Below are 27,207 nucleotides of genomic sequence, written 5' to 3'. Positions count from 1 at the left end.
CTGCCTTCAAGGTATGATTTCATCCATCTCAAGGCATCGGGGAAAAGTTGAACTTGGACAATTTTGTGATGAGAATCTCATGGTTAACAGTGTCAAAAGCCTTCCTTAGGTCCAGAAACACAGCCCCAACAACGCCCACTTTGTCCATCATGGACTTCACATTTTCCAGAAGAAAGCAGTTGGCCGTTTCTGTGGAGTGTTTCGCTCTGAAGCCAAACTGCATGGAGTGTAAGGGGCTGTTGTGTTGTGTACACAGACAAATTTATTTATTTAATTTAACTAGGTAAGTCAGTTAAGAACACATTCTTATGTACAATGACGGCCTACCTAAAGGCCTTCTGTGGGGACGGGGGCTGGGATAAAAACAAATACACTGCTCAAAAAAATAAATGGAACACTTAAACAACACAATGTAACTCCAAGTCAATCACACTTCTGTGAAATCAAACTGTCCACTTAGGAAGCAACACTGATTGACAATAAATTTCACATGCTGTTGTGCAAATGGAATAGACAACAGGTAGAAATTATAGGCAATTAGCAAGACACCCCCAATAAAGGAGTGGTTCTGCAGGTGGTGACCACAGACCACTTCTCAGTTCCTATGCTTCCTGGCTGATGTTTTGGTCACTTTTGAATGCTGGCAGTGCTTTCACTCTAGTGGTAGCATGAGATGGAGTCTACAACTTACACAAGTGGCTCAGGTAGTGCAGCTCATCCAGGATGGCACATCAATGCGAGCTGTGGCAAGAAGGTTTGCTGTGTCTGTCAGCGTAGTGTCCTTAGCATGGAGGCGCTACCAGGAGACAGCCCAGTACATCAGGAGACGTGGAGGAGGCCGTAGGAGGGCAACAACCCAGCAGCAGGATCGCTACCTCCGCCTTTGTGCAAGGAGGAGCAGGAGGAGCACTGCCAGAGCCCTGCAAAATGACCTCCAGCAGGCCACAAATGTGCATGTGTCTGCTCAAACGGTCAGAAACAGACTCCATGAGGGTGGTATGAGGGCCCGACGTCCACAGGTGGGGGTTGTGCTTACAGCCCAACACCGTGCAGGACGTTTGGCATTTTCCAGAGAACACCAAGATTGGCAAATTCGCCACTGGCGCCCTGTGCTCTTCACAGATGAAAGTATGTTCACACTGAGCACATGTGACAGACGTGACAGAGTCTGGAGACGCCGTGGAGAACATTCTGCTGCCTGCAACATCCTCCAGCATGACCGGTTTGGCGGTGGGTCAGTCATGGTGTGGGGTGGCATTTCTTTGGGGGGCCGCACAGCCCTCCATGTGCTCGCCAGAGGTAGCCTGACTGCCATTAGGTACCGAGATGAGATCCTCAGACCCCTTGTGAGCCCATACGCTGGTGAGGTTGGCCCTGGGTTCCTCCTAATGCAAGACAATGCTAGACCTCATGTGGCTGGAGTGTGTCAGCAGTTCCTGCTAGAGGAAGGCATTGATGCAATGGACTGGCCCGCCCGTTCCCCAGACCTGAATCCAATTGAGCACATCTGGGACATCATGTCTTGCTCCATCCACCAACGCCACGTTGCACCACAGACTGTCCAGGAGTTGCCGGATGCTTTAGTCCAGGTCTGGGAGGAGATCCCTCAGGAGACCATCCGCCACCTCATCAGGAGCATGCCAGGCATTGTAGGGAGGTCATACAGGCACGTGGAGGCCACACACACTACTGAGCCTCATTTTGACTTGTTTTAAGGACATTACATCAAAGTTGGATCAGCCTGCAGTGTGGTTTTCCACTTTAATTTTGAGTGTCTCTCCAAATCCAGACCTCAATGGGTTGATAAATTTGATTTCCATTGATAATTTGTGTGTGATTTTGTTGTCAGCACATTCAACTATGTAAAGAAAAAAGTATTTAATAAAAATATTTCATTCATTCAGATCTAGGATGTGTTATTTTAGTGTTCCCTTTATTTTTTGAGCAGTGTATACAGTGCCTTGCGAAAGTATTCGGCCCCCTTGAACTTTGCGACCTTTTGCCACATTTCAGGCTTCAAACATAAAGATATAAAACTGTATTTTTTTGTGAAGAATCAACAACAAGTGGGACACAATCATGAAGTGGAACGACATTTATTGGATATTTCAAACTTTTTTAACAAATCAAAAACTGAAAAATTGGGCGTGCAAAATTATTCAGCCCCTTTACTTTCAGTGCAGCAAACTCTCTCCAGAAGTTCAGTGAGGATCTCTGAATGATCCAATGTTGACCTAAATGACTAATGATGATAAATACAATCCACCTGTGTGTAATCAAGTCTCCGTATAAATGCACCTGCACTGTGATAGTCTCAGAGGTCCGTTAAAAGCGCAGAGAGCATCATGAAGAACAAGGAACACACCAGACAGGTCCGAGATACTGTTGTGAAGAAGTTTAAAGCCGGATTTGGATACAAAAAGATTTCCCAAGCTTTAAACATCCCAAGGAGCACTGTGCAAGCGATAATATTGAAATGGAAGGAGTATCAGACCACTGCAAATCTACCAAGACCTGGCCGTCCCTCTAAACTTTCAGCTCATACAAGGAGAAGACTGATCAGAGATGCAGCCAAGAGGCCCATGATCACTCTGGATGAACTGCAGAGATCTACAGCTGAGGTGGGAGACTCTGTCCATAGGACAACAATCAGTCGTATATTGCACAAATCTGGCCTTTGTGGAAGAGTGGCAAGATGAAAGCCATTTCTTAAAGATATCCATAAAAAGTGTCATTTAAAGTTTGCCACAAGCCACCTGGGAGACACACCAAACATGTGGAAGAAGGTGCTCTGGTCAAATGAAACCAAAATTGAACTTTTTGGCAACAATGCAAAACGTTATGTTTGGCGTAAAAGCAACACAGCTCATCACCCTGAACACACCATCCCCACTGTAAAACATGGTGGTGGCAGCATCATGGTTTGGGCCTGCTTTTCTTCAGCAGGGACAGGGAAGATGGTTAAAATTGATGGGAAGATGGATGGAGCCAAATACAGGACCATTCTGGAAGAAAACCTGATGGAGTCTGCAAAAGACCTGAGACTGGGACGGAGATTTGTCTTCCAACAAGACAATGATCCAAAACATAAAGCAAAATCTACAATGGAATGGTTCAAAAATAAACATATCCAGGTGTTAGAATGGCCAAGTCAAAGTCCGGACCTGAATCCAATCGAGAATCTGTGGAAAGAACTGAAAACTGCTGTTCACAAATGCTCTCCATCCAACCTCACTGAGCTCGAGCTGTTTTCAAGGAGGAATGGGAAAATATTTCAGTCTCTCGATGTGCAAAACTGATAGAAACATACCCCAAGCGACTTACCGCTGTAATCGCAGCAAAAGGTGGCGCTACAAAGTATTAACTTAAGGGGGCTGAATAATTTTGCACGCCCAATTTTTCCATTTTTGATTTGTTAAAAAAGTTTGAAATATCCAATAAATGTCGTTCCACTTCATGATTGTGTCCCACTTGTTGTTGATTCTTCACAAAAAAAATACAGTTTTATATCTTTATGTTTGAAGCCTGAAATGTGGCAAAAGGTCGCAAAGTTCAAGGGGGCCGAATACTTTTGCAAGGCACTGTATATATAAAAATATAGGACAACACACACATCACGACAAGAGAGACAGCAAAACATTACATAAAGCGAGACCTAAGACGACAACATAGCAAGGCAGCAACACATGACAACACAGCATGGTAGTAACACAACATGACAACAACATGGTAGCAACAACATGGTAAAGAACATCTAGCTGCTCGAGAGCACCTGCTGATCTATAAATTATGTCTCCGTAATCTAGCACGGGTAGGATGGTCATCTAAATCAGGGTTAGTTTGGCAGCTGGGGTGAAAGAGGAGCGATTACAATAGAGGAAACCAAGTCTAGATTTAACTTCAGCCTGCAGCTTTGATATGTGCTGAGAGAAGGACAGTGTACAGTCTAGCCATTCTCCCAGTCAGTATGATGCTTTTGTCAGGGACAGCCGGACCACTCACAAGATTGGAATATTTGATTGATCAGACTTGGGAAACAGTACTATCAGATTAGAACATTTGAGGTGCATGCATGGACACCTAGGAACAGTAATGTACCTGTAAAAACATGTGGTTGATTATCTCTGCATCTCCACTCTCCTGCAGCTGTTCTGGGTCAGCATCCATCACCATTCTCCAGTCAAGATGAGGAGGCATTTTGACAATTGTGACAGTTGTGTTAGCTAACAGGAACTGTGGAAGAAGTAGATGGACAGACACACATTGTAAGTTAGGGTAATACTGTAAAGGGACAACATAGCTATGCCTATTATCCTTGCAAAATGCATTTTATTTGTGGCTATGTAGCTAGCTAACATTAGCTTCTGCTATTTGCTTCAAGATGTGTTTAACATTGCATTGGGCGGCGCAAAAATACATTCAACAATGTATATGAATAACATATGGCGATATGTATTATCTTCCTTTTATCAGTAAGACATTAACTTTTACCTAACCTTTTTTTCATATACCCGCTACAACGTACTGTTTGGCTAGCTAACTGGCTATTTTAGCTAGCCATCTTCAACGGCTACTCCAGTTGCTAAGTTACCGTTGACAACAGTCGTAAATCGATTCGTACAACTTCTTCTTCGTCTATGACGTTTAACGGCAGTTGGCATCCAATTTGTTGCATTACCGCCACCTACTACACAGGAGTACAACTACCTTATACTTTACTTGAAAAATAAAAATGTACTAAATACCCTACCATCTAACACTATACTCACTCATTTCAAAATTATATAACATGAACATCCCCCTACTCCACTAATTAACTGTATATATTCCTAACTCATGCAATCACTCTGAAAGGATGGGACATCACCACTTAACACATCCAAAAGCCTTTGCTAGGTAAAGCCCCGCCTTATCTCACTCAGCTCACTGGTCACCATAGCAGCACCCACCCTTAGCACACACTCCAGCAGATATATTTCACTGGTCACCCCCAAAGCCAATTCCTCCTTTGGTTGCCTTTCCTTCTAGTTCTCTGCTGCCAATGACTGGAACGAATTGCAAACATCACTGAAGCTGGAGACTCATATCTCCCTCACTAACTTTAAGCACAGATCACTGCACCTGTACATAGCCCATCTGTAAATAGCCCATCTCTATTCTGTTATTTATTTTGCTCCTTTGCACCCCGGTATCTCTACTTGCACATTCATCTTCTGCACATCTATCACTCCAGTGTCAAATTACTTCACCACTATGGCCTATTTATTGCCTTACCTCCCTTATCTAACCTAATTTGCACACACTGTATAGACTTTTTTTCTATTGCGTTATTGACTGTTTGTTTATTCCACGTGTAATTCTGTGTTGTTGTTTGTGTTGCACTGCTTTGCTTAATCTTGGCCAGGTTGCAGTTGTGAGAACTTGTTCTCAACTAGCCTACCTGGTTAAATAAAGGTGAAATACACACATATATATATATATATTTTTTTAAAATCCTGTAACTCTTCTGCTGTCAAGTTTCGCACACACAAATACCTCTCTGCAGCTGCCACCACAACTTCAATTTTCGGAGACTTCCGATCCATCCCTGCAGTACAATTGATAACCATTGATATAAATGCTAAAAATCCAATCTTACTGAAACTTATTTCACTGTTTGGCCTATCCCTCTGTACTGGTATATCTCTACTACTCTCCCCACTCCTCCCTCTGTACTGGTATATCTCTACTACTCTCCCCACTCCTCCCCCTTAACCCATATTCCTCTACTTTCTAAACTGCCTCAACATATGACAACATCTGCTCTACTCTACCCCGGGAAACCTCACCTGCCTCTCTTGCATGGGATATTTCTGATCCCCAGCTCTAAGGGAACCCCATACAATTAACACATTCCACTACTTTCCCCAATGCTACACATTACTTTGTCCCATGCCCTTCTGCACATTTCTCACACCTTGGACCCTACCGCCTACACACTGCTGCCACATGCCCATAAGCTTAACACCTGTAGCGTCTTAATGTATTCGGCACATACGCTCGTACAGGATAACTTATATATCCTAACTTCACTTTGTCAGGCAAAGACTCAACTTCCAAACTCAAAAGAACAGATAATGACTCAAACGACGAGAGTTACATACAACGGGGATCTTTGCCCTCAGCTGGTCAATTCGTACAACCTACAACTTTACGGCTGATAACGTCGTGTCACTGCTGCAAAAGCTATTCAGCGAGCCAAAGCGCGTTCCGTCCTCTTTAAAACACGTTTCAAGTTTTATAGAAAATACATTGTATTCTTCACTTTATTTTTTATATTTGTATAGTGTCATTCGATGTGTGACAACAACATTATAGTCACGGCTGTTTCAGAAATCAATGTCACTTTTTTTTTTCAACTTTGCCCCGGAAATGTTTTGGGATTTATTGCAAGCCTTTTTGGGAGTTTTTATGTTCCTAGTTGTTAGCGTATGCCACATTAGAATGTCAATGGCCGATAAAATACTTTAATTCACGTATGTTTTTGTATTTTCACACTAATTCTAACATTGTTATTGAACATAACATTTTAGGAAATGTAAGCAATTTTTACCAGTAGTTTGTAAACGAGATAGGTCAAATGCTAGATATTCAAACATTTTACCGAGTTTAACCGGCGTAGAACTAGCAGGCGTAGAAAGACCTACGGTCCTAGCTAACGTTAGTAGTTGTTTTGCGTCTAATTCGTCGCAATTACTGTCTAGCTACATGATAATGTTTGACGTTTATCGATGTTAAATGTAACATGTATAACTAACATGACTGAAACGGCATGATTCCAATCGAATCGTGTTCTCGATGGATAGCTTAGCTAACTAGTGAGGAACTAAGCTAACTAATGCCAGGGACTAGAGCTAGCACACTACATTGTAGCCTTTCAAGTTTTAATATGATCTCCCTGGTCATCGTTAGTATTAATCGATTCTGTCTGCTTTGAATGGGAACATGAATCAGAGTTTACTAGAAGGCATACATTGTTGTGATGCCAGTCTCTTGTCACCAGGCTGTGTCATTGGCATCCTAGCAAATCTGGGCTGGACACATTGTATGTGTGAACCATAATGTGATAATGAACAAAGAAATCCTCTAGTCTGATCTCTTCTGTCCTGCTCTTACTTCCTCTATCACAGTGATCAATGAAGCCGTTGGTCAGCAATGGCTGTCGTGTCGTGGATGGAGATCTTGCTTTTGACTGGACTGGTGGTGGGTTGCTACTGGAACAGCCTGTCCTGCGGCTTTGTGTTCGATGATGTCTCAGCCATCCTGGACAACAAGGACCTTCGGCCTGCCACCCCTCTCCGCAACCTCTTCCTCAATGACTTCTGGGGCACGCCCATGGTTGAGGTGATTTGAATCTGTCTGGTGCACTAGATTACCCATGACATATCATGTGACCAATGACTGTATATATATGAATGGACAAAGCCACCGACTATGTTACACCATTCATTACTATGTGAAGAATTTCTACACCCAAAGGTTCAACATCGCAAGACTTTTGAGAAAGCTTGCCAAGCAGAAGAGGCCGGGGTTTGAGACGTCAATGAGAGAAGCGAAACATTCTTCTGTAGATTTAGAAAATAAACAACTAAGGGCACAACCTAGATTCAAGCCGCTCTTAAAGCAAATCAATATAACTTTATTTGTCACATACACCGAATACAAGAAGTGTAAACCTTAACGTGAAATGCTTACAAGCCCTTAACCAAGAGTGCAGTTCAAGAAGAGTTAAGAAAATATTTACCAAATAAACTAAAGTAACACAATAAAATAACAGTAACGAGGCTATAAACAAGGGCTACCGGTACTGAGTCACTGTGCGAGGTACAGGTTAGTTGAGGTAATTTGTACATGTAGGTAGGGGTGAACTGACTGCATAGATAATAAACAGTGAGTAGCAGCAGTGTACAAAACAAATTGGGGGGGTCGTCAATGTAAATAGTCCGGTGGCATTTTTGAGTAATTGTTCAGCAGTCTTATGGTTTGGGGGTAGAAGCTGTTAAGGAGCCTTTTGGTCCTAGACTTGGCGTTCCGGTACCGCTTGCCATGAAGTAGCAGAGAGAACAGTCCTTGACTAGGGTGGCTGAAGTCTTTGACCATTTTTAGGGCTTTGCTCTGACACAGCCTGGTATAGATGTCCTGGATGGCAGGAAGCTTAGCCTCAGTGATTTGAATGGCCATACGCACTACCCTCTGGAGTGCCTTGCGGTTGGAAGCCAAGCCATTACCATACCAGGCAGTGATGCAACCAGTCAGGATGGGCTCAACGGTGCAGCTGTAGAATGTTTTTGAGGATCTGGGGACCCATTCCAAATCCTTTTGTCGTGCCCTCTTCACGACTAGTTGAACGTGTTATTACTCCAACTTTGTGAAAGTGACACTGATTACCATTAGACCCGATAATGTTTCCATCTATGATTTTTTAAAAGTGTGTGTGTGTGTATATATACATCGAAGTCGTAAGTTTACATACACTTAGGCTGGAGTCATTAATACTCGTTTTTCGACCACTCCACAAATGTCTTGTTAACAAACTATAGTTTTGGCAAGTCGGTTAGGACATCCTACTTTGTGCATGACACAAGTAATATTTCCAACACTTGTTTACAGAGAGATTATTTCACTTATAATTCACTATCACAATTCCAGTGGGTCAGAAGTTTACATAAACTAAGTTTACTGTGCTTTTAAACAGTTTGGAAAACTCCAGAAAATTGTAATTGCTTTAGAAGCTTCTGATTGGCTAATTGACATCATTTCAGTCAATTGGAGGTGTCCATGTGAATGTATTTCAAGGCCTACCTTCAAACTCAGTGCCTCTTTGCTTGACATCATAGGAAAATCTAAAGAAATCTGCCAAGACCTCAGAAAATAAATTGTAGACCTCCAAGTCAGGTTCATCCTTGGGAGCAATTTCCAAATGACTGAAGGTACTGCGTTCATCTGTACAAACAATAGTATGCGAGTATAAACACCATGGGACCACGTAGCCGTCATATCGCTTAGGAAGGAGACACATTCTGTCTCCTAGAGATGAATGTACTTTGGTGTGAAAAGTGCAAATCAATCACAGAACAACAGCAAAGGACATTGTGAAGATGCTGGAGGAAACGGGTACAAAAGTACCTATATACACAGTAAAACGAGTCCTATATTGACATAACCTGAAAGGCCGCTCAGCAAGGAAGAAGCCACTGCTCCAAAACCGCCATAAAAAAGCCAGACTACGGTTTGCAACTGCACATGGGGACAAAGATTGTACTTTTTGGAGACATGTCCTCTGGTCTGATGAAACAAAAATAGATCTGTTTGGCCATAATGACCATCATTATGTTTGGAGGAAAAAGGGGGAGGCTTGCAAGCCGAAGAACACCATCCCAACCGTGAAGCACGGGGGTGGCAGCATCATGTTGTGGGGGTGCTTTGCTGCAGGAGGGACTGGTGCTCTTCACAAAATGATGGCAACATGAGGAAGGAAAATTATGTGGATTATTGAAGCATCTCAAGACATCAGTAAGGAAGTTAAACCCCAAGCATACTTCCAAAGTTGAAGCTTTTTTGAAAGTTGAAACTTTTTCAAAGTTGAAGGACAACAAAGTCAAGGTATTGGAGTGGCCAATTGGAGTTTTGCGTTGTACAAAATCTTAAGTTTCTTGGCAATTTCTCGCATGGAATAGCCATTTCTCAGAACAAGAATAGACTGAGAAGTTTCAGAGGGATGGTCTTTGTTTCTGGCCAATTTGAGCCTGTAATCGAACCCACAAATGCTAATGCTCCGGATTCTCAACTAGTCTAAAGAATGCCAGTTTTATTGCTTATTTAATTAGAACAACAGTTTTCAGCTGTGCTAACGTAATTGCAAAAGGGTTTTCTAATGATCAATTAGCTAATCCAAGTTGATCATTTAAAAGGTTAACACAATGTGCCATTGGAACACAGGACTGATGGTTGCTGATAATGGGCATCTGTATGCCTATGTAGATTTTCCATAAAAAATCTGCTGTTTCCAGCTACAGTAGTCATTTACAACATTAACAATGTCTATCTACACTGTATTTCTGATACATTGTTATTTTAATGGAGAAAAAAGTGCTTTTCTTAAAAAATAGGACATTTCTAAGTGACCCCAAACTTTTGAACGGTACCGGTCTCTCACTCTCTCTACCGGTCAAAAGTTTTAGAACACCTACTCAAATCAAAAAAAATGTTTTTCGTCACGTGCCGAATACAACCGGTATAGACCTTACAGTGAATTGCTTACTTACAAGCCTTTAACCATTAAAGAGCAGCAGTAAGATAACAATAGTGAGGCTATGTACAGGGGGTACCGGTCCAGAGTCAATGTGCGGGGGCACCAGTTAGTCAAGGTAATATGTATATGTTGAGTTATTAAAGTGACTATGCATAGATAATAAGAGAGTAGCAGCAGTGGAAAAGAGGGAGGGGGTGGGGGCAAGGAAAATAGTCCGGGTGGCCTTTTGATTAGATGTTCAGGAGTCTTGTGGCTTGGGGGTAGAAGCTGTTTAGAATCCTTTTGGAGCTAGACTTGGCGCTCCGGTACTGCTTGCTGTGCGGTAGCAGAGAGAACAGTCCTTGGCTGGAGTCTTAAACCATTTTTGGGGCCTTCCTCTGACACTGCCTGGTATAGAGGTACTGGATGGCAGAAAGCTTGGCCCCAGTGATGTGAATGATCGTATGCCCTCTGGAGTGCCTTGCGGTCACAGGCCAAGCAGTTGCCATACCAGAAAGTGATGCAACCAGTCAGGATGCTCTCGATGGTGCAGCTGTTTCATTATTTGAGGATCCATGCCAAATCTTTTTAGTCTCCTGAATTAAAAAAATACATTTTTTCACCTTTATTTAACCAGGTAAGCTAGTTGAGAACAACTGCGACCTGGCCAAGATAAAGCAAAGCGACAGAGTACACATGGAATAAACAAGCGTACAGTCAATAACAAAATAGAAAAAAGAAAGTCTATATACAGTGTGTGCAAATGGCATGAGGTAAGGCCATATTAGCGAAGTAATTACAATTTAGCAAATTAACACTGGAGCGATAGATGAGCAGATGATGATGTGCAAGTAGCTATACTGGTGTGCAAAAGAGCAGAAAAGTTCATAAAACTATGTGAGTAAGGTACAGTGGGGCAAAAAAAGTATTTAGTCAGCCACCAATTGCAAGTTCTCCCACTTAAAAAGATGAGAAGCCTGTTATTTTCATCATAGGTACACTTCAACTATGACAGACAAAATGAGGGGGAAAAAAATCCATAAAATCACATTGTAGGATTTTTTATGAATTTATTTGCAAATTATGGTGGAAAATAAGTATTTGGTCACCTACAAACAAGCAAGATTTCTGGCTCTCACAGACCTGTAAACTTCTTTAAGAGGCTCCTCTGTCCTCCACTCATTACCTGTATTAATGACACCTGTTTGAACTTGTTATCAATATAAAAGACACCTGTCCACAACCTCAGTCACACTCCAAACTCCACTATGGCCAAGACCAAAGAGCTGTCAAAGGACACCAGAAACAAAATTGTAGACCTGCACCAGGCTGGGAAGAGTGAATCTGCAATAGGTAAGCAGCTTGGTTTGAAGAAATCAACTGTGGGAGCAATTATTAGGAAATGGAAGACATACAAGACCACTGATAATCTCCCTCGATCTGGGGCTCCATGCAAGATCTCACCCCGTGGGGTCAAAATGATCACAAGAACGGTGAGCAAAAATCCCAGAACCACACGGGGGGACCTAGTGAATGACCTGCAGAGAGCTGGGACCAAAGTAACAAAGCCTACCATCAGTAACACAATACGCCGCCAGGGACTCAAATCCTGCAGTGCCAGACGTGTCCCCCTGCTTGAGCCAGTACATGTCCAGGCCCGTCTGAAGTTTGCTAGAGAGCATTTGGATGATCCAGATGAAGATTGGGAGAATGTCATATGGTCAGATGAAACCAAAATATAACTTTTTGGTAAAAACTCAACTTGTTGTGTTTGGAAGACAAAGAATGCTGAGTTGCATCCAAAGAACACCATACCTACTGTGAAGCATGGGGGTGGAAACATCATGCTTTGGGGCTGTTTTTCTGCAAAGGGACCAGGACTTCTGATCCGTGTAAAGGAAAGAATGAATGGGGCCATGTATCGTGAGATTTTGAGCGAAAACCTCCTTCCATCAGCAAGGGCATTGAAGATAAACGTGGCTGGGTCTTTCAGCATGACAATGATCCCAAACACACCGCGCGGGCAATGAAGGAGTGGCTTCGTAAGAAGCATTTCAAGGTCCTGGAGTGGCCTAGCCAGTCTCCAGATCTCAACCCCATAGAAAATCTTTGGAGGGAGTTGAAAGTCCGTGTTGCCCAGCAACAGCCCCAAAACATCACTGCTCTAGAGGAGATCTGCGTGGAGGAATGGGCCAAAATACCAGCAACAGTGTGTGAAAACCTTGTGAAGACTTACAGAAAACGTTTGACCTCTGTCATTGCCAACAAAGGGTATATAACAAAGTATTGAGAAACTTTTGTTATTGACCAAATACTTATTTTCCACCATAATTTGCAAATTCATAAAAAATCCTACAATGTGATTTTCTGGATTTTTTTCCCCTCATTTTGTCTGTCATAGTTGAAGTGTACCTATGATGAAAATTACAGGCCTCATCTTTTTAAGTGGGAGAACTTGCACAATTGGTGGCTGACTAAATACTTTTTTTGCCCCACTGTAGGTAGATTGGGTGGGCTATTTACAGATGGACTATATACAGTGGCAGCGATCGGTTAGCTGCTGAGATAGCTGATGTTTAAAGTTAGTGGAGGAAATGTAAGTCTCCAGCTTCAGCGATTTTTGCAATTCGTTCCAGTCACTGCTAGAAGGAAAGGCAGCCAAAGCAGGTGCTGGCTTTGGGGATGACCAGTGAGATACACCTGCTGGAGTGCGTGCTACGGGTGGGTGTAATTGTGAGCTGAGGTAAGGCAAAGCTTTACCTAGCATAAACTTATACATGACCTGGAGCCAGTGGGTCTGGCTACGAATATGTTGCAAGGGCCAGCCGACTAGAGCATACAGGTCGCAGTGGTGGGTGGTATAAGGGACTTTAGTAACAAAATGGATGGCACTGTGATAGACTCCATCCAATTTGCTGAGTAGAGTATTGTAATCTATTTTGTAGATGACATCGCTCAAGTCGAGGATCGGTAGGATGGTCAGTTTTACTAGGGTAAGTTTGGCGGCGTGAGTGAAGGAGGCTTTGTTGCGAAATAGAAAACTGATTCTAGATTTGATTTTGGATTGAAGATATTTGATATGAGTCTGGAAGGAGAGTTTACAGTCTAGCCAGACACCTAGGTATTTGTAGTTGTCCACGTATTCTAGGTCAGATCCGTCCAGAGTAGTGATGCTAGTTGGGTGCGGGCAGCGAACGGTTGAAGAGCATGCATTTGGTTTTACTAATGTTTAAGAGCAGTTGGAGGCCACGGAAGGAGTGTTGCCAGAGGTCCGGACAACAGGCCCTCCGATTTGACACACTGATCTGTCTGCGAAGTAGTTGGTGAACCAGGCGAGGCAGTCATTTGAGAAACCAAGGCTATTGAGTCTGCCGAAAGAATACGGTGTTTGACAGAGTCGAAAGCCTTGGCCAGGTCGATGAAGACTGCTGAAGAGTTCTGTCTTTTATCGATGGCGGTTATGATATTGTTTAGTACCTTCAGCGTGGCTGAGGTGCACTCGTGACCAGCTCGGAGACCGGATTGCACAGCAGAGAAGGTACGGTGGGATTCGTAATTGTCAGTGATCCGTTTATTAACTTGGCTTTCGGAGACTGTAGAAAGGCAGGGCAGGATGGATTTAGGTCTATAACAGTTTTGGTCTAGTGTCACCCCCTTTGAGGAGGGGGATGACCGCGGCAGCGGTCATAAGGGATCTCAGACGATATGAAAGAGCGGTTGAACAGACTGGTAATAGGGGTTGCAACAATGGTGGCAGATAGTTTCAGAAAGAGTGGGTCCAGATTGTCTAACCCAGCTGATTTGTAGGGGTCCAGGTTTTGCAGCTCTTTCAGAACATCTGCTATCTGGATTTGGGAGAAGCTGAGGAGGCTCGGGCAAGTAGGTGCGGAGCTGTTGGCCGGGGTTTGGGGTGGTTAGGGGGGAATAGGCTTTGTCCTGCCCTCTTCAGGACTATCTTGGCGTGTTTAGACCATGACAGTTTGTTGGTGTGGACACCAAGGAACTTGAAGCTCTCATCCTGCTCCGCTATAGCCTTGTCGATGAGAATGGGGGTTTGCTCGGTCCTCCTTTTCCTGCAGTCCACAATCATCTCCTTTGACTTGATCATGTTGAGGGAGAGGTTGTTGTCCTGGCACCACGCTGCCAGGTCTATGACCTCCTCCCTATAGCCTGTCTTATCGTTGTCTGTGATAAGGCCTGCCACTGTTGTGACATCGACCAGCTTAATGATGGTGTTGGAGTTGTGACAGTACTTATTCAAGGTTTTTCTTTATTTTTGACTATTTTCTATATTGTAGAATACTAGTGAAGACAATCAAACTATGAAATCACACATGAAATCATGTAGTAACCAAAAATTGTTAAACAAATCAAAATAAATGTGAGTTTCAACGTAGCCACCCTTTGCCTTGATCACAGCTTTCCACACTCTTGGCATTCTCTTAACCAGCTTCACCTTGAATGCTTTTCCAATGGTCTTGGAGTTCCCACAAATGCTGAGCACTTGTTGGCTGCTTTTCCTTCACTCTACGGTCCAACTCATCCCAAACCATCTCAATTGGGTTCAGTGACCGTGGAGGCCAGGCCATCTGATGCAGCACTTTGTCACTCTCCTTGGTCAAATTGTCCTTAAACAGCCTGGAGGTGTGTTGGGTCATTGTCCTGATGAAAAAAAAAAATGATAGTCCCACTAAGTGCAAACCTGATGGGATGGCGTATTGCTGCAGAATGCTGTGGTAAGCCATGCTGGTTAAGGGTGAATTCTAAATATATAACTGACAATGTTACCAGCAAAGCACCGTCACACCCCCTCCATGCTTCACAGTGGGAACCACACATGCAGAGATCTTCAGTTCACCTGCCCTGCGTCTCACAAAGACACAGCAGTTGGAATCAAAAATCTCATTCTTACTCATCAGTCCAAACGACAGATGTCCACTGGTCTAATGTCCATTTCTCGTGTTTCTTTGCCCAAGCAAGTCTCCTTCTTATTGGTGTCCTTTAGTATTGGTTTCTTTGCAGCAATTCGACTATGAAGGCCTATTCACGCAGTCTCCTCTGAACAGTTGATGTTGAGATGTGTCGGTTCTTTGAACTCTGAAGCAGTTATTTGGGCTGCAATTTCTGAGGCTGGTAACTCTAATGAACTTATCCTCTGCATCAGAGGTACCTATGAGGTCTTTCATTTCTGTGGCGGTGGTCCTCATGAGAGCCAGTTTCAACATAGAGCTTGATGGTTTTTGCAACTGCACTTGAATCTTTTGAAGTACTTGAAATGGTCTGCATTGACTGACCTTCATGTCTTAAAGTAATGATGGACTGTTTTTTTGCTTTGCTTATTTGAGCTGTTCTTACCATAATATGGACTTGGTCTTTTACCAAATAGGGCTATCTTCTGTGTACCACCCCTACCTTGTCACAACACAACTGATTGGCTCCAACGCATTAGTGGAATTTCTTTCCTTCCTTTTTAACTTTTAACAAGGCACACCTGTTAATTGAAAGGCAATCTAGTTGACTACCTTATTAAGCTGGTTGAGCGAATGCCAAGTGTGTAAAGCTCTCAAGGCAAAGGGTGGATACTTTGAAGAATCAAATATTTTATTTTATTTTGATTTAACACTTTCTTTGCTTACTATTTCATAGGTTTTATGTCTTTATTCTATAGTGTAGAAACTAGTGAAAATAAATAAAAACCTTGGAATGAGTAGGTGTGTCAACTTGTGACTGGTAGTGTGTGTGTATGTATGTGTATATATCTTTATCTCAGCAAAAAAAGAAACGTCCCTTTTTCAGGACCCAGTCTTTCAAAGTTTATTTGTAAAAATCCAAAAAACTTCAGACTTCTTCATTGTAAAGGGCTTAAACACGGTTTCCCATGCTTGTTCAATGAACCATAAACAATTAATGAACATGCACCTGTGGAATGGTCGTTAAGACACTAACAGCTTACAGACACTAAAGAGGCCTTTCTACTGACTCTGAAAAACACCAAAAGAAAGATGCCCAGGGTCCCTGCTCATCTGTGTGAACCTGCATGAGGACTGCAGATGTGGCCAGGGCAATAAATTGCAAAGTCTGTACTGTGAGACACCTAAGACAGCGTTACGGGGAGACAGGATGGACAGCTGATCGTCATCACACTGGAAGACCACGTATCAACACCTGCACAGGATCGGTACATCCAAGCATCACACCTGCGGGACAGGTACAGGATAGCAACAAAAACTGCCCGAGTTACACCAGGAACGCACAATCCCTAGATCAGTGCTCCGACTGTCCGCAGTAGGCTGAGCGAGGCTGGACTGAGAGCTTGTAGGCCTGTTGTAAGGCAGGTCATCACCAGACATCACCGGCAACAACGTCGCCTACGGGCACAAACCCGCCGTCGCTGGACCAGACAGGACTGGCAAAAAGTGCTCTTCAACTGACGAGTCACGGTTTTGTCTCACCCGGGGTGATGGTCGGATTCGTGTTTATCGTCAAAGGAATGAGCGTTACACCGAGGCCTGTACTCTGGGGTGTGATCGAGGTGGAGGGTCCGTCATGGTCTGGGGCGGTGTGTCACAGCATCATCGGACTGAGCTTGTTGTCATTGCAGGTAAATCTCAACGCTGTGCGTTACAGGGAAGACCTCCTTCTCCCTCATGTGGTACCCTTCCTGCAGGCTCATCCTGACATGACCCTCCAGCATGACAGTGCCACCAGCCATGCTGCTCGTTCTGTGCATGAAATCCTGCAAGACAGAATGTCAGTGTTCTGCCTTGGCCAGCGAAGAGCCCGGATCTCAATCCCATTGAGCACGTCTGGGACCTGTTGAATCGAAGGGTGAGTGCCATTTTCCCCAGAAATGTCCAGGAACTTGCAGTTGCCTTGGTGGAAGAGTGGGGTAACATCTCACAGCAAGAACTGGCAAATCTGGTTCAGTCCATGAAGAGGAAATGCACTGCAGTACTTAATGCAGCTGGTGGCCACACCAGATACTGACTGTTACTTTAGATTTTGACCCCCCACTCTTTGTTCAGGGACACATTATTCCATTTCTGTTAGTCACATGTATGTGGAACTTGTTCAGTTTGTCTGTTGTTGAATCATATGTTCGTACACATATTTACACATGTTAAGCTTGCTGAAAATAAATGCAGTTGACAGTTAATTTTTTTGCTGAGTATGTGTGTGTGTGTGTGTGTGTATATGTATATATGTATGTATATATATATTATTATATATATATGTATGTATATATGTATGTGTATATATATATATATATTATTATATATATGTATGTATATATGTATGTATGTATATATATATATATATTATTATATATATATATATGTATGTATATATGTATGTATACTGAGCTTGGAATTGTGAAAAACTGATACACACACATACATACATACAGTTTTGCGTCGGAAGTTTACATATGCCTTAGCCAAATACATTTAAACTCAGTTTTTCACAATTCCTGACATTTAACCTTAGGAAAAAGTCCTTGTCTTAACTGAGTTAGGATCACCACTTCATTTTAAGAATGTGAAATGTCAGAAAAGTAGTAGACTTTTTCACAGCACTGTCATTATTTTCCCCCTTCCTGATTCCTTATTTTTTTTGCACATTTGTCACACTTAAATGTTTCAGATCAGACAAATTTAAAGATAACTGCATCTTGTTTACTTGGGTTAAGTGAGGATTTTATTTATTAAGGGAAAAAAGCTAGCCGAACCTTCATGGCCCTTTGTGATAAAGTAATTGCCCCCTAAACCTAATAACTGGTTGTGACACACTCAGCAGCAACAACTGCAGTCAAGTGTTTGTGATAACTGGCAATGAGTCTTTCACATCGCTGTGGAGGAATTTTGGCACTCGTCTTTGCAGAATTGTTTTAATTCAGCCACATTCGAAGATTTTCCAAGTCATCCAAGTCCTGAAGCAGCAAAGTAGCCCCAGACCATCACACTACTACCACCACCATATTTGACTGTTGGTATGATGAGCTTTTTCTGAAATGCTGTGTTACTTTTAAGCCATATGCACAACTTCCAAAAAGTTCAACTTTTGTCTCGTCAGTCCACAGAATATTTTCCCAAAAGTCTTGGATCATTAAGATGTTTTTTGCCAAAAGTGAGACAAGCCTTTGTTCTTTTTGGTCAGCTGTGTTTTTCGCCTTGGAACTCTGCCATGGATACCATTTTTGCCCTGTCTCTTTCTTATAGTTGAGTCATGAACACGGACCTTAACTGAGGCAAGTGAGGCCTGCAGTTCTTTAGATGTTGTCGTGGGTTCTTTTGTGACCTCTTGGATGAGTCGTCACTGCGCTCTCGGGGTAATTTTGGTAGGCCGGCCACTCCTGGGAAGGTTCACCACTGTTCCAAATTTTCTCCATTTGTGGATAATGGCTCTCACCGTGGTTCGCTGGATTCCCAAAGCTTTAGAAATGGCTTTGTAACCCTTTCCAGACTGATAGATGTCAATTACTTTGTTTCTCATCTGTTCCTGAATTTCTTTGGATTGCGGCATGATGTCTTGCTTTGAGAGCTTTTGGCCGGGTTCTATTTAATTGATTTCTTGATTCAACAGGTCTGGCAGTAATCAGGCCTGGGTGTGGCTAGTGAAATTGAACTCCGCTTTCCAAATTCATGATTTAACAAGGGGGGGCAATTACTTTGTCACACAGGGCCATCAAGGTTCGGATAGTTTTTTCCCCCGAATAAATAAAATGATCACTTAACCCAAGTAAACACAAAATGCAGTTATCTTTGTGTAATATTAAAATTGGTTTGATCTGAAACATTTAAGTTTGACAAATGTGCAAAAAAATAAGAAATCAGGAAGGGGGAAAATACTTTATCACAGCATTGTATTCAGCTTTTATTTCTTTCATCACATTCCCAGTGGGTCAGAAGTTTACATGCACTCAATTAGAATTTTGGCCCATTCCTCTGACAGAGTTGGTAGCATTGCCTTAAACAATTTAAACGTGGGTCAAATGTTTTGGGGAGCCTTCCACAAGCTTCCCACAAAACGTTTGGTGAATTTTGGCCCATTCCTCTGACAAGAGTTGGTGTAACTGAGTCAGGTTTGTAGGCCTCCTTGCTTGCACACGCTTTTTCAGCTCTGCACACAGTTTCTATAGGATTGAGGTCAGGGCTTTGTGATGGCCACTCCAATACCTTGACTTTGTTGTCCTTAAGCCATTTTGCCACAACTTTGGAAGTATGCTTGGGGTCATTGTCCATTTGGAAGACCCATTTGCAACCAAGCTTTAACTTCCTGACTGATGTCTTGATGTTGGCTTCAATATATCCACAATTTTTCTGCCTCATGAAGCCATCTATTTTGTGAAGTGCACCAGTCCCTGCTGCAGCAAAGCACCCCAACAACATGATTCTATCACCCCTGTGCTTCACGGTTGGGATGGTGTTCTTTGGTTTGCAAGCCTCCTCCTTTTTACTCCAAACATAACAAAGGTTGTTATGGCCAAACGGTTCTATTTTTGTTTTGTCAGACCAGGGGACATTTCTCCAAAAAGTACAATCTTTGTCCCCATGAGCAGTTGCAAACCGTAGTCTGGCTTTTTTTATGGTGATTTTGGAGCAGTGGCTTCTTCCTTGCTGAGCGGCCTTTCAGGTTATGTCAATATAGGGCTTGTTTTACTGTGTATGTAGGTACTTTTGTACCTGTTTCCTCCAGCATCTTCACAAGGTCCTTTGCTGCTGTTCTGTGATTGATTTGAACCAAAGTACGTTCATCTCTAGGAGACAGAACACGTCTCCTTCCTGAGCGGTATGACGGCTGCGTGGTCCCATGGTGTTTATACTTGTGTACTATTGTTTGTACAGATGAACGCGGTACCTTCAGGTGTTTGGAAATTGCTCCCAAGGACGAACCAGACTTGTTGAGGTCTACAATTTATTTTCTGAGGTCTTGGCTGATTTCTTTTGATTTTCCCATGATGTCAAGCAAAGAGGCACTGAGTTGGATGGTAGGCCTTGAAATACATCCACAGGTACACCTCCAATTGACTCAAATGATGTCAATTAGCCTATCAGAAGCTTCTAAAGCAGTGACAGAATTTTCCAAGCTGTTTAAAGGCACAGTCAACTTAGTGTATGTAAACTTCTGACCCACTGGAATTGTGATCTGTCTGTAAACTGTTGGAAAAATGACTTGTCACATGCACAAAGTAGATGTCCTAACCGACTTGCCAAAACTATAGTTTGTTAACAAGAAATTTGTGGAGTGGTTGAAAAACAAGTTTTAATGACTCCAACCTAAGTGTATGTAAACTTCCGACTTCAACTGTATGTATAGATATGTTTTTTTGTGATTACTAATGTTACTGTCCCCACTACAGCAGAAAAGTACTTAAATACATGTAATTCTGTCCTTGAAACATTTATTTGAAATGCTGTAGAATTCCTAGGGAGGACCTCTCCTACTGGAGATTGCCAATTTGGCCGTCCGGTGGCTTAATATACATAGCGTTAGGGTTCATGTACATCATTGGTTTCTGCGCATGAGCTTAGCTAGACAACGTTGTGGCATCACCTACAAGCTTGATTTCTATTTGAGAAGCATCTTCATACTGTTCTGTATTTTGACTCAGCTTTGACGCTAAAGACATATAGCATGTGCAGTTTGAGCTATTACAGGAAGTAACTTTGCAGCCTTGCGCTGTTCTTCACCCTCATTGAGTAGCGCAATTTAAGGCCGACCTGGTTACGGCAAGCTGCCGTTAACAACTAAATTATCCTTAACTTCTTCAGGTTGCGATTTTAAAATAATCGTTTCAAGGACATACATCTGGTCTATTTGACCCAATTATTGGTACCATGATTGTCTTTGCAAATGTTTTTTATTTACACGAAGATTGACATTTCTCTATTCACTTTAGTGGCCTATTCTGTTTTCTGCTAACAATGCCTGCAGTACCGAGGTCGGCCTTGAACATCTTTGACTTCAGAGGGGGCAGTCTGTTCTCTTCTGCATGCACCATGTCATACTTTGTTTATGCTCCCCAAGCAAAAAATGCATTTGAACAAGTGAAAAGGAATTAGTTAAATTTGAGCTGAGAGAATTTCAAATACGTTTTATGGTCAATTATTCAATGGCTGTCAATATTGCTGATTATGATTTTTCGCATCATAACAATTGTCAGGAGTTGAACTTCAAGTTCCTACAAAATCACCTATATTCACTACAGCCCTATTTTCCTGACCGTTATTCCCTAGGTAGCACAAGTGTGCCACAAAGTGCCGTCACGTGGTACCCTTAGTGTTGGTACACAAACCTGAAGTATTGTATTTAGGAACAAGATGTTCAACAAGTCCGTTACAGCATATCACACCCACAAGTGGTGTGAGCTTTCTCTAGCTCTAATTACCATCCTCTATACCTATGTTGGCTTAAGGTGGTTTTAACAACCAATTGCTATACTATGTTCAAGATTAGTCAATTAATCTCTTCTTAGACACTGACAGAACCTGGTACCAGAACTACATTCCTAGAGTGAAAAGTAGTTTGTAGTTGACAGCAGGGTTGACTTGTATCTAATGCTAAAATTGTTTTGAATTGATGTCTCAACTATCCTCAATCAGTCTTTATGCATTTGAAGCTAATAACTCCCTGTCATATCTTTGTCTCATTACAGGAGCGGAGCCACAAATCCTACCGGCCCCTGACAGTGCTCACCTTCCGTCTGAACTATCTCTTCAGTGAGCTGAGTTCTGCATCCTACCACCTGCTCAACGTAGGGCTGCATTCTGTGGTGTGTGTGCTTTTCCTGAGGTTCTGCCGTCTGTTCTTGGACAAGACCTCCAGCCTGGTTGCGGCCCTGCTGTTCGCTGTCCACCCCATCCACACAGAGGCCGTAAGTCTGTTGTTCTAGGATCAGATTAACTCTGCTGTTCACCCCGTCCACACAAAGGCTGGAAGTCTGGTCAACTGTTGGCACAGATCTAGGATAATCTTAATTTTAATGTCACATGCACAAGTACAGTCAAATGCCTTTGTTGCCAGCTCCAAACCCCAAAATGCAGTAATCAATACCAATGCGAAGCACAAAAAATATCAAGGTAGAACAAATCACACAAGAAATAGGAAATAAGGAAAATAAGAAGCTATATACAGGGTCAGTTCCAATACCATATTTACAATGTGCAAAGACCCTGGAGTGAGAGGTAAATACTATATGTAGAGGGATAAGGTGACTAGGCTAGGATATATGATAAACAAAGTAGTAACAGCGTAAATTATTGTGTGTAGAGTCAGTATAAATGTGTGACTGGGTAGAAGTTACAGGCCTTGGTTTTTCCATTTATATTTCAAGGTTGGACATTAACACGTTAGGCGCACCGATTGGTGTCAGTATGTTTTACACCTGTGCTGGTTTGTCATCTCGTTAGTCAGAAGGCGCTCCAGTTGTCTGGCGAGTGCTCCAGTTGTCTGGCGAGTGCTCCAGTTGTCTGGCGAGTGCTCCAGTTGTCTGGCGAGTGCTCCAGTTGTCTGGCGAGATGTGGAGGGAGGGTGAACACCTTTAGTTGTCGGTCCCTATTTGAGTTCTAAAACAATCCTTGATCTGATCGTCCCTGTTTTTCATTTCGCTCCACTTTTTTTTTTTTTCAGTTTTTAAATTTGGTGTGTGTTTTTTGTTTGCCACTTCTTGTGCAAATTTAGTTGGTGTCTTTTAAGTTCCAGTTTTTGTTGCTTTCAGTGGACACCCTCATGTGTCTTTCAGAACCTCTCTTAAAACAGTCAGTGACTCCTTTGTTTTTGATTTTCTTGCTGGAGAATATAACAAAAATGGGGCTCGTCCGGGATCTTGTTTCCCTGGAGTATGGTAGTCGCTCTAATTCCCTACTCTGAGGCTCTGCTGTGCCCATATATTTGAGTGTTCAAAAGACACTTTTGTGGTAGTTTGTCACCCTGAGGTTTATAAGATTGGTGGAATCATTTTGAAAGTTGCATAAACACACACAGGCTAATATACACTGCTCAAAAAAATAAAGGGAACACTTAAACGACACAATGTAACTCCAAGTCAATCACACTTCTGTGAAATCAAACTGTCCACTTAGGAAGCAACACTGATTGACAATAAATTTCACATGCTGTTGTGCAAATGGAATAGACAACAGGTGGAAATTATAGGCAATTAGCAAGACACCCCCAATAAAGGAGTGGTTCTGCAGGTGATAACCACAGACCACTTCTCAGTTCCTATGCTTCCTGGCTGATGTTTTGGTCACTTTTGAATGCTGGCGGTGCTTTCACTCTAGTGGTAGCATGAGATGGAGTCTACAACCCACACAAGTGGCTCAGGTAGTGCAGCTCATCCAGGATGGCACATCAATGCGAGATGTGGCAAGAAGGTTTGCTGTGTCTGTCAGAGTAGTGTCCAGAGCATGGAGGCGCTACCAGGAGACAGGCCAGTACATCAGGAGACGTGGAGGAGGCCGTAGGAGGGCAACAACCCAGCAGCAGGACCGCTACCTCCACCTTTGTGCAAGGAGGAGCACTGCCAGAGCCCTGCAAAATGACCTCCAGCAGGCCACAAATGTGCATATGTCTGCTCAAACGGTCAGAAACAGACTCCATGAGGGTGGTATGAGGGCCCGACGTCCACAGGTGGGTGTTGAGCTTAAAGCCCAACACCGTGCAGGATGTTTGGCATTTGCCAGAGAACACCAAGATTGGCAAATTCGCCACTGGCGCCCTGTACTCTTACAGATGAAAGCAGGTTCACACTGAGCACATGTGACAGTCTGGAGGCGCCGTGGAGAATGTTCTGCTGCCTGCAACATCCTCCAGCATGACCGGTTTGGCGGTGGGTCAGTCATGGTGTGGGGTGGCATTTCTTTGGGGGGGCCGCACAGCCCTCCATGTGCTCGCCAGAGGTAGCCTGACTGCCATTAGGTACCAAGATGAGATCCTTAGACCCCTTGTGAGACCATATGCTGGTGCAGTTGGCCCTGGGTTCCTCCTAATGCAAGACAATGCTAGACCTCATATGGCTGGAGTGTGTCAGCAGTTCCTGCAAGAGGAAGGCATTGATGCTATGGACTGGCCCGCCCGTTCCCCAGACCTGAATCCAATTGAGCACATCTGGGACATCATGTCTCGCTCCATCCACCAACGCCACATTGCACCACAGACTGTCCAGGAGTTGGCGGATGCTTTAGTCCAGGTCTGTGAGAGATCCCTCAGGAGACAATCCACCACCTCATCAGGAGCATGCACAGGTGTTGTAGGGAGGTCATACATGAACGTGGAGGCCCCACATACTACTGTGCCTCATTTTGACTTGTTTTAAGGACATTACATCAAAGTTGGATCAGCCTGTAGTGTGGTTTTCCACTTTAATTTTAAGTGTGACTCCAAATCCAGACCTCCATGGGTTGATAAATTTGATTTCCATTGATAATTTTTGTGTGATTTTGTTGTCAGCACATTCAACTATGTAAAGAAAACAGTATTTAATAAGAATATTTCATTCATTCAGATCTAGGATGTGTTATTTTAGTTACATTGTGTTAAGTGTTCCCTTTATTTTTTTGAGCAGTGTATACATTTCATAAAACGGCATTAGCACTTACCCGTCCAGAAGTACGTCCTGTCCTTGCAGAAACAGCTCCTCAGTTCCTGTTTGAATCATAACACTCAAAGATTCCTCAAACAAAAAATCTGTTTTCACTTTCACTTTAGACTTTGACTTTGCTTTTCCTGATTTATTTGCCATGATGTCTTCAATGAAATCATTAAAAATACAACTTTCCGAAATACTGCTGCGCGAAACAAGCGTCACAGCAACTCCTCTGATAGTCAAGGCGAGAATGGAGTTCGTTACGCGTGCATTTACAAACAAGGAATGGTGGTCCAACCCAAAACCATTACATACTGGCGTTTACCTCAGCTCATTGGCTATCTACCCAGCTAGATTTAAAGAAGATCAGTGGTCATTGGGCAGAAATACAGTCAATCAACAAAGCTTCGCTAAAATTATTGGTGTGCAAGGTAGTCATTGCTCGTTGTCTTCAAATCAGTTCACTTCGGTCAATACTCCCCGCAAAAAAAACAATGATGTTTGGCTGTGTTGCAAACATCCAGAGGAATGCACTGAAACCAACCATGACTAGATAAACAATTGTTTACCGTGTGTAATTATGTCGAATGCTCTGTAAAAAATTGATAGATGGAATTCACGGCACAAATGGGTTACAAAATGTTTCGATTTAGGGTATAAAAATGGATTTTATCAAAGAAAATGGCACTTCATTTGATCACTGGGACCCTCGGGAAGAGAAATAAGAGCAAGATATCAGAATGTAAGTCATCATTTTACCTTCAGATGTGAATGTGTAAAAACTGTCTGTACCAAAATCCTAATCTTTTGATGGATGTAAGACACTTGCATTTTCAAGAATGTTTAATGTTACGATGTTGTATTTTTAGTTGTCACTCTGAAATTTTCCCTGATGTTGATCCCTGTACGGGGATCGCAGCCATAAGAGGATTTATTAAAGAGCATGATCATTACGCAGGTGCACCTTGTGCTAGGGACAATAAAAGGGCCACTCTCAAATGTGAAGTTTTGTCACACACTATGTCACAGTTGAGGGAGCGTGCAGTTGGTATGCTGACTGCAGGAATGTCCACCGGAGATGTTGCCAGGGATCTAAATGTTCCTTTCTCTACCATAAACAACGTTTTAGAGAACTTGTCAGTACATCCAACCAGCCTCACAACTGCAGACAACGTGTATGAGGTCGTGTGGGCGAGAGGTTTGCTGATGTCAACGGGTGAACAGAGTGCCCCGTGGTGGCGGTGGGGTTATAGTATGGGCAGGCATAAGCTACGGACAACTAACACAATTGCAGTTTATCGATGGAAATTTGAATGCACAGAAATATCGTTACGAGATCCTGAGGCCCATTTTATTTTAAGGTACTGTATCGATGACCAACTGATGCGTATCTGTATTCCCAGTCATGTGAAATCCATAGATTAGGGCCTAATTTATTTCAATTGACTGATTTCCTCATGATGTGTAACTCCGTAAAATCTTTGAAATAGCTGTTTTCTATTTAGCTTCAGCATAAATTGCCCAGGACCACAAGGACAAAGTCTCACTTCAGACTTTAGTTTCAAGTAAATTATGCCAACTTTTATGTCTGTCCGCAGCGCTTCTAAAAATCTTTCTTTCACTTAGTTCTTCAAGACCACAAAACCCTCAGCCAGGGAGTGTTGCAGCATGAGGTGGGTTGGCTATATAGGATTTGTTCTTTGATTTTGTGCGATTTAATTGATCAACTATGAAACAAAATGGCAGAAATACTTTGAAAACCGCTACTGCAGAATTTATTTTACTATATAGTGCATTCAGAAAGTTTTCAGACCCCTTGACTTTATCCACATTTTTGTTACGTAGCCTTATTCTAAAATAGATTAAATTAACATTTTCCCTCATTAATCCACAAACAATACCCCATAATGACAAAGCCGAAAGAGGTTTTTAGAAATGTTTGCAAATATATTAACAAATAAAGGGATACCTTATTTACATAAGTATTCAGACCCTTTGTTCTGTTCCATTGATCATCCTTGAGATGTTTCTACAACATTAGTCCACCTGTGGTAAATTCAATTGATTGGACATGATTTGGAAATGCACACACCTGTCTATATAATGACGGTAGGCCATCATTGTAAATAAGAATTTGTTCTTAAATGACTTGCCAAGTTAAATAAAGCTTAAATAAATATAAGGTCCTACAGTTGACAGTGCATGTCAGAGCAAAAACCAAGTTATGGTTCGAAGGATTTGTCCGTAGAGCTCAGAGACAGGATTGTGTCGAGGCACAGATCTGGGGAAGGGTACCAAACAATTTCTGCAGCATTAAAATATCCCCAAGAACACAGTGGCCTTCATCATT

At 42.6% G+C, this 27,207-nt stretch overlaps 2 protein-coding genes across 3 annotated transcripts in view; one reads left to right on the top strand and one right to left on the bottom strand.

Annotated features, from left to right (window-relative positions):
• Positions 1–5,592, bottom strand: part of cep290 (centrosomal protein 290) — a 69,161-nt gene extending 63,569 nt beyond the window's left edge. The window contains exons 1-2 of one of the 2 annotated variants that reach the window (XM_042301759.1): positions 5,536–5,592; positions 4,099–4,233 (exon numbers count right to left, since the gene is read on the bottom strand). In XM_042301759.1, the coding sequence (XP_042157693.1) occupies positions 4,099–4,197 (99 nt within the window). In that variant the 5' untranslated portion in view covers positions 4,198–4,233; positions 5,536–5,592. Of the gene's footprint in view, positions 1–4,098; positions 4,234–4,496; positions 4,653–5,535 lie in introns of those variants that run through there. The other variant, XM_024380080.2, reaches the window with a different exon arrangement.
• Positions 5,593–6,243: 651 nt separating this feature from the next.
• Positions 6,244–27,207, top strand: part of tmtc3 (transmembrane O-mannosyltransferase targeting cadherins 3) — a 117,407-nt gene continuing 96,443 nt past the window's right edge. The window contains exons 1-3 of the mRNA XM_024380079.2: positions 6,244–6,515; positions 7,170–7,383; positions 21,927–22,145. Of these exons, the coding sequence (XP_024235847.1) occupies positions 7,195–7,383; positions 21,927–22,145 (408 nt within the window). The 5' untranslated portion in view covers positions 6,244–6,515; positions 7,170–7,194. The remainder of the gene's footprint in view (positions 6,516–7,169; positions 7,384–21,926; positions 22,146–27,207) is intronic.

This window comes from Oncorhynchus tshawytscha, linkage group LG19 (assembly GCF_018296145.1).
Source record: "Oncorhynchus tshawytscha isolate Ot180627B linkage group LG19, Otsh_v2.0, whole genome shotgun sequence".
NCBI lineage: Eukaryota > Metazoa > Chordata > Actinopteri > Salmoniformes > Salmonidae > Oncorhynchus > Oncorhynchus tshawytscha.
This window is presented reverse-complemented; position numbering and strand designations above follow the sequence as displayed.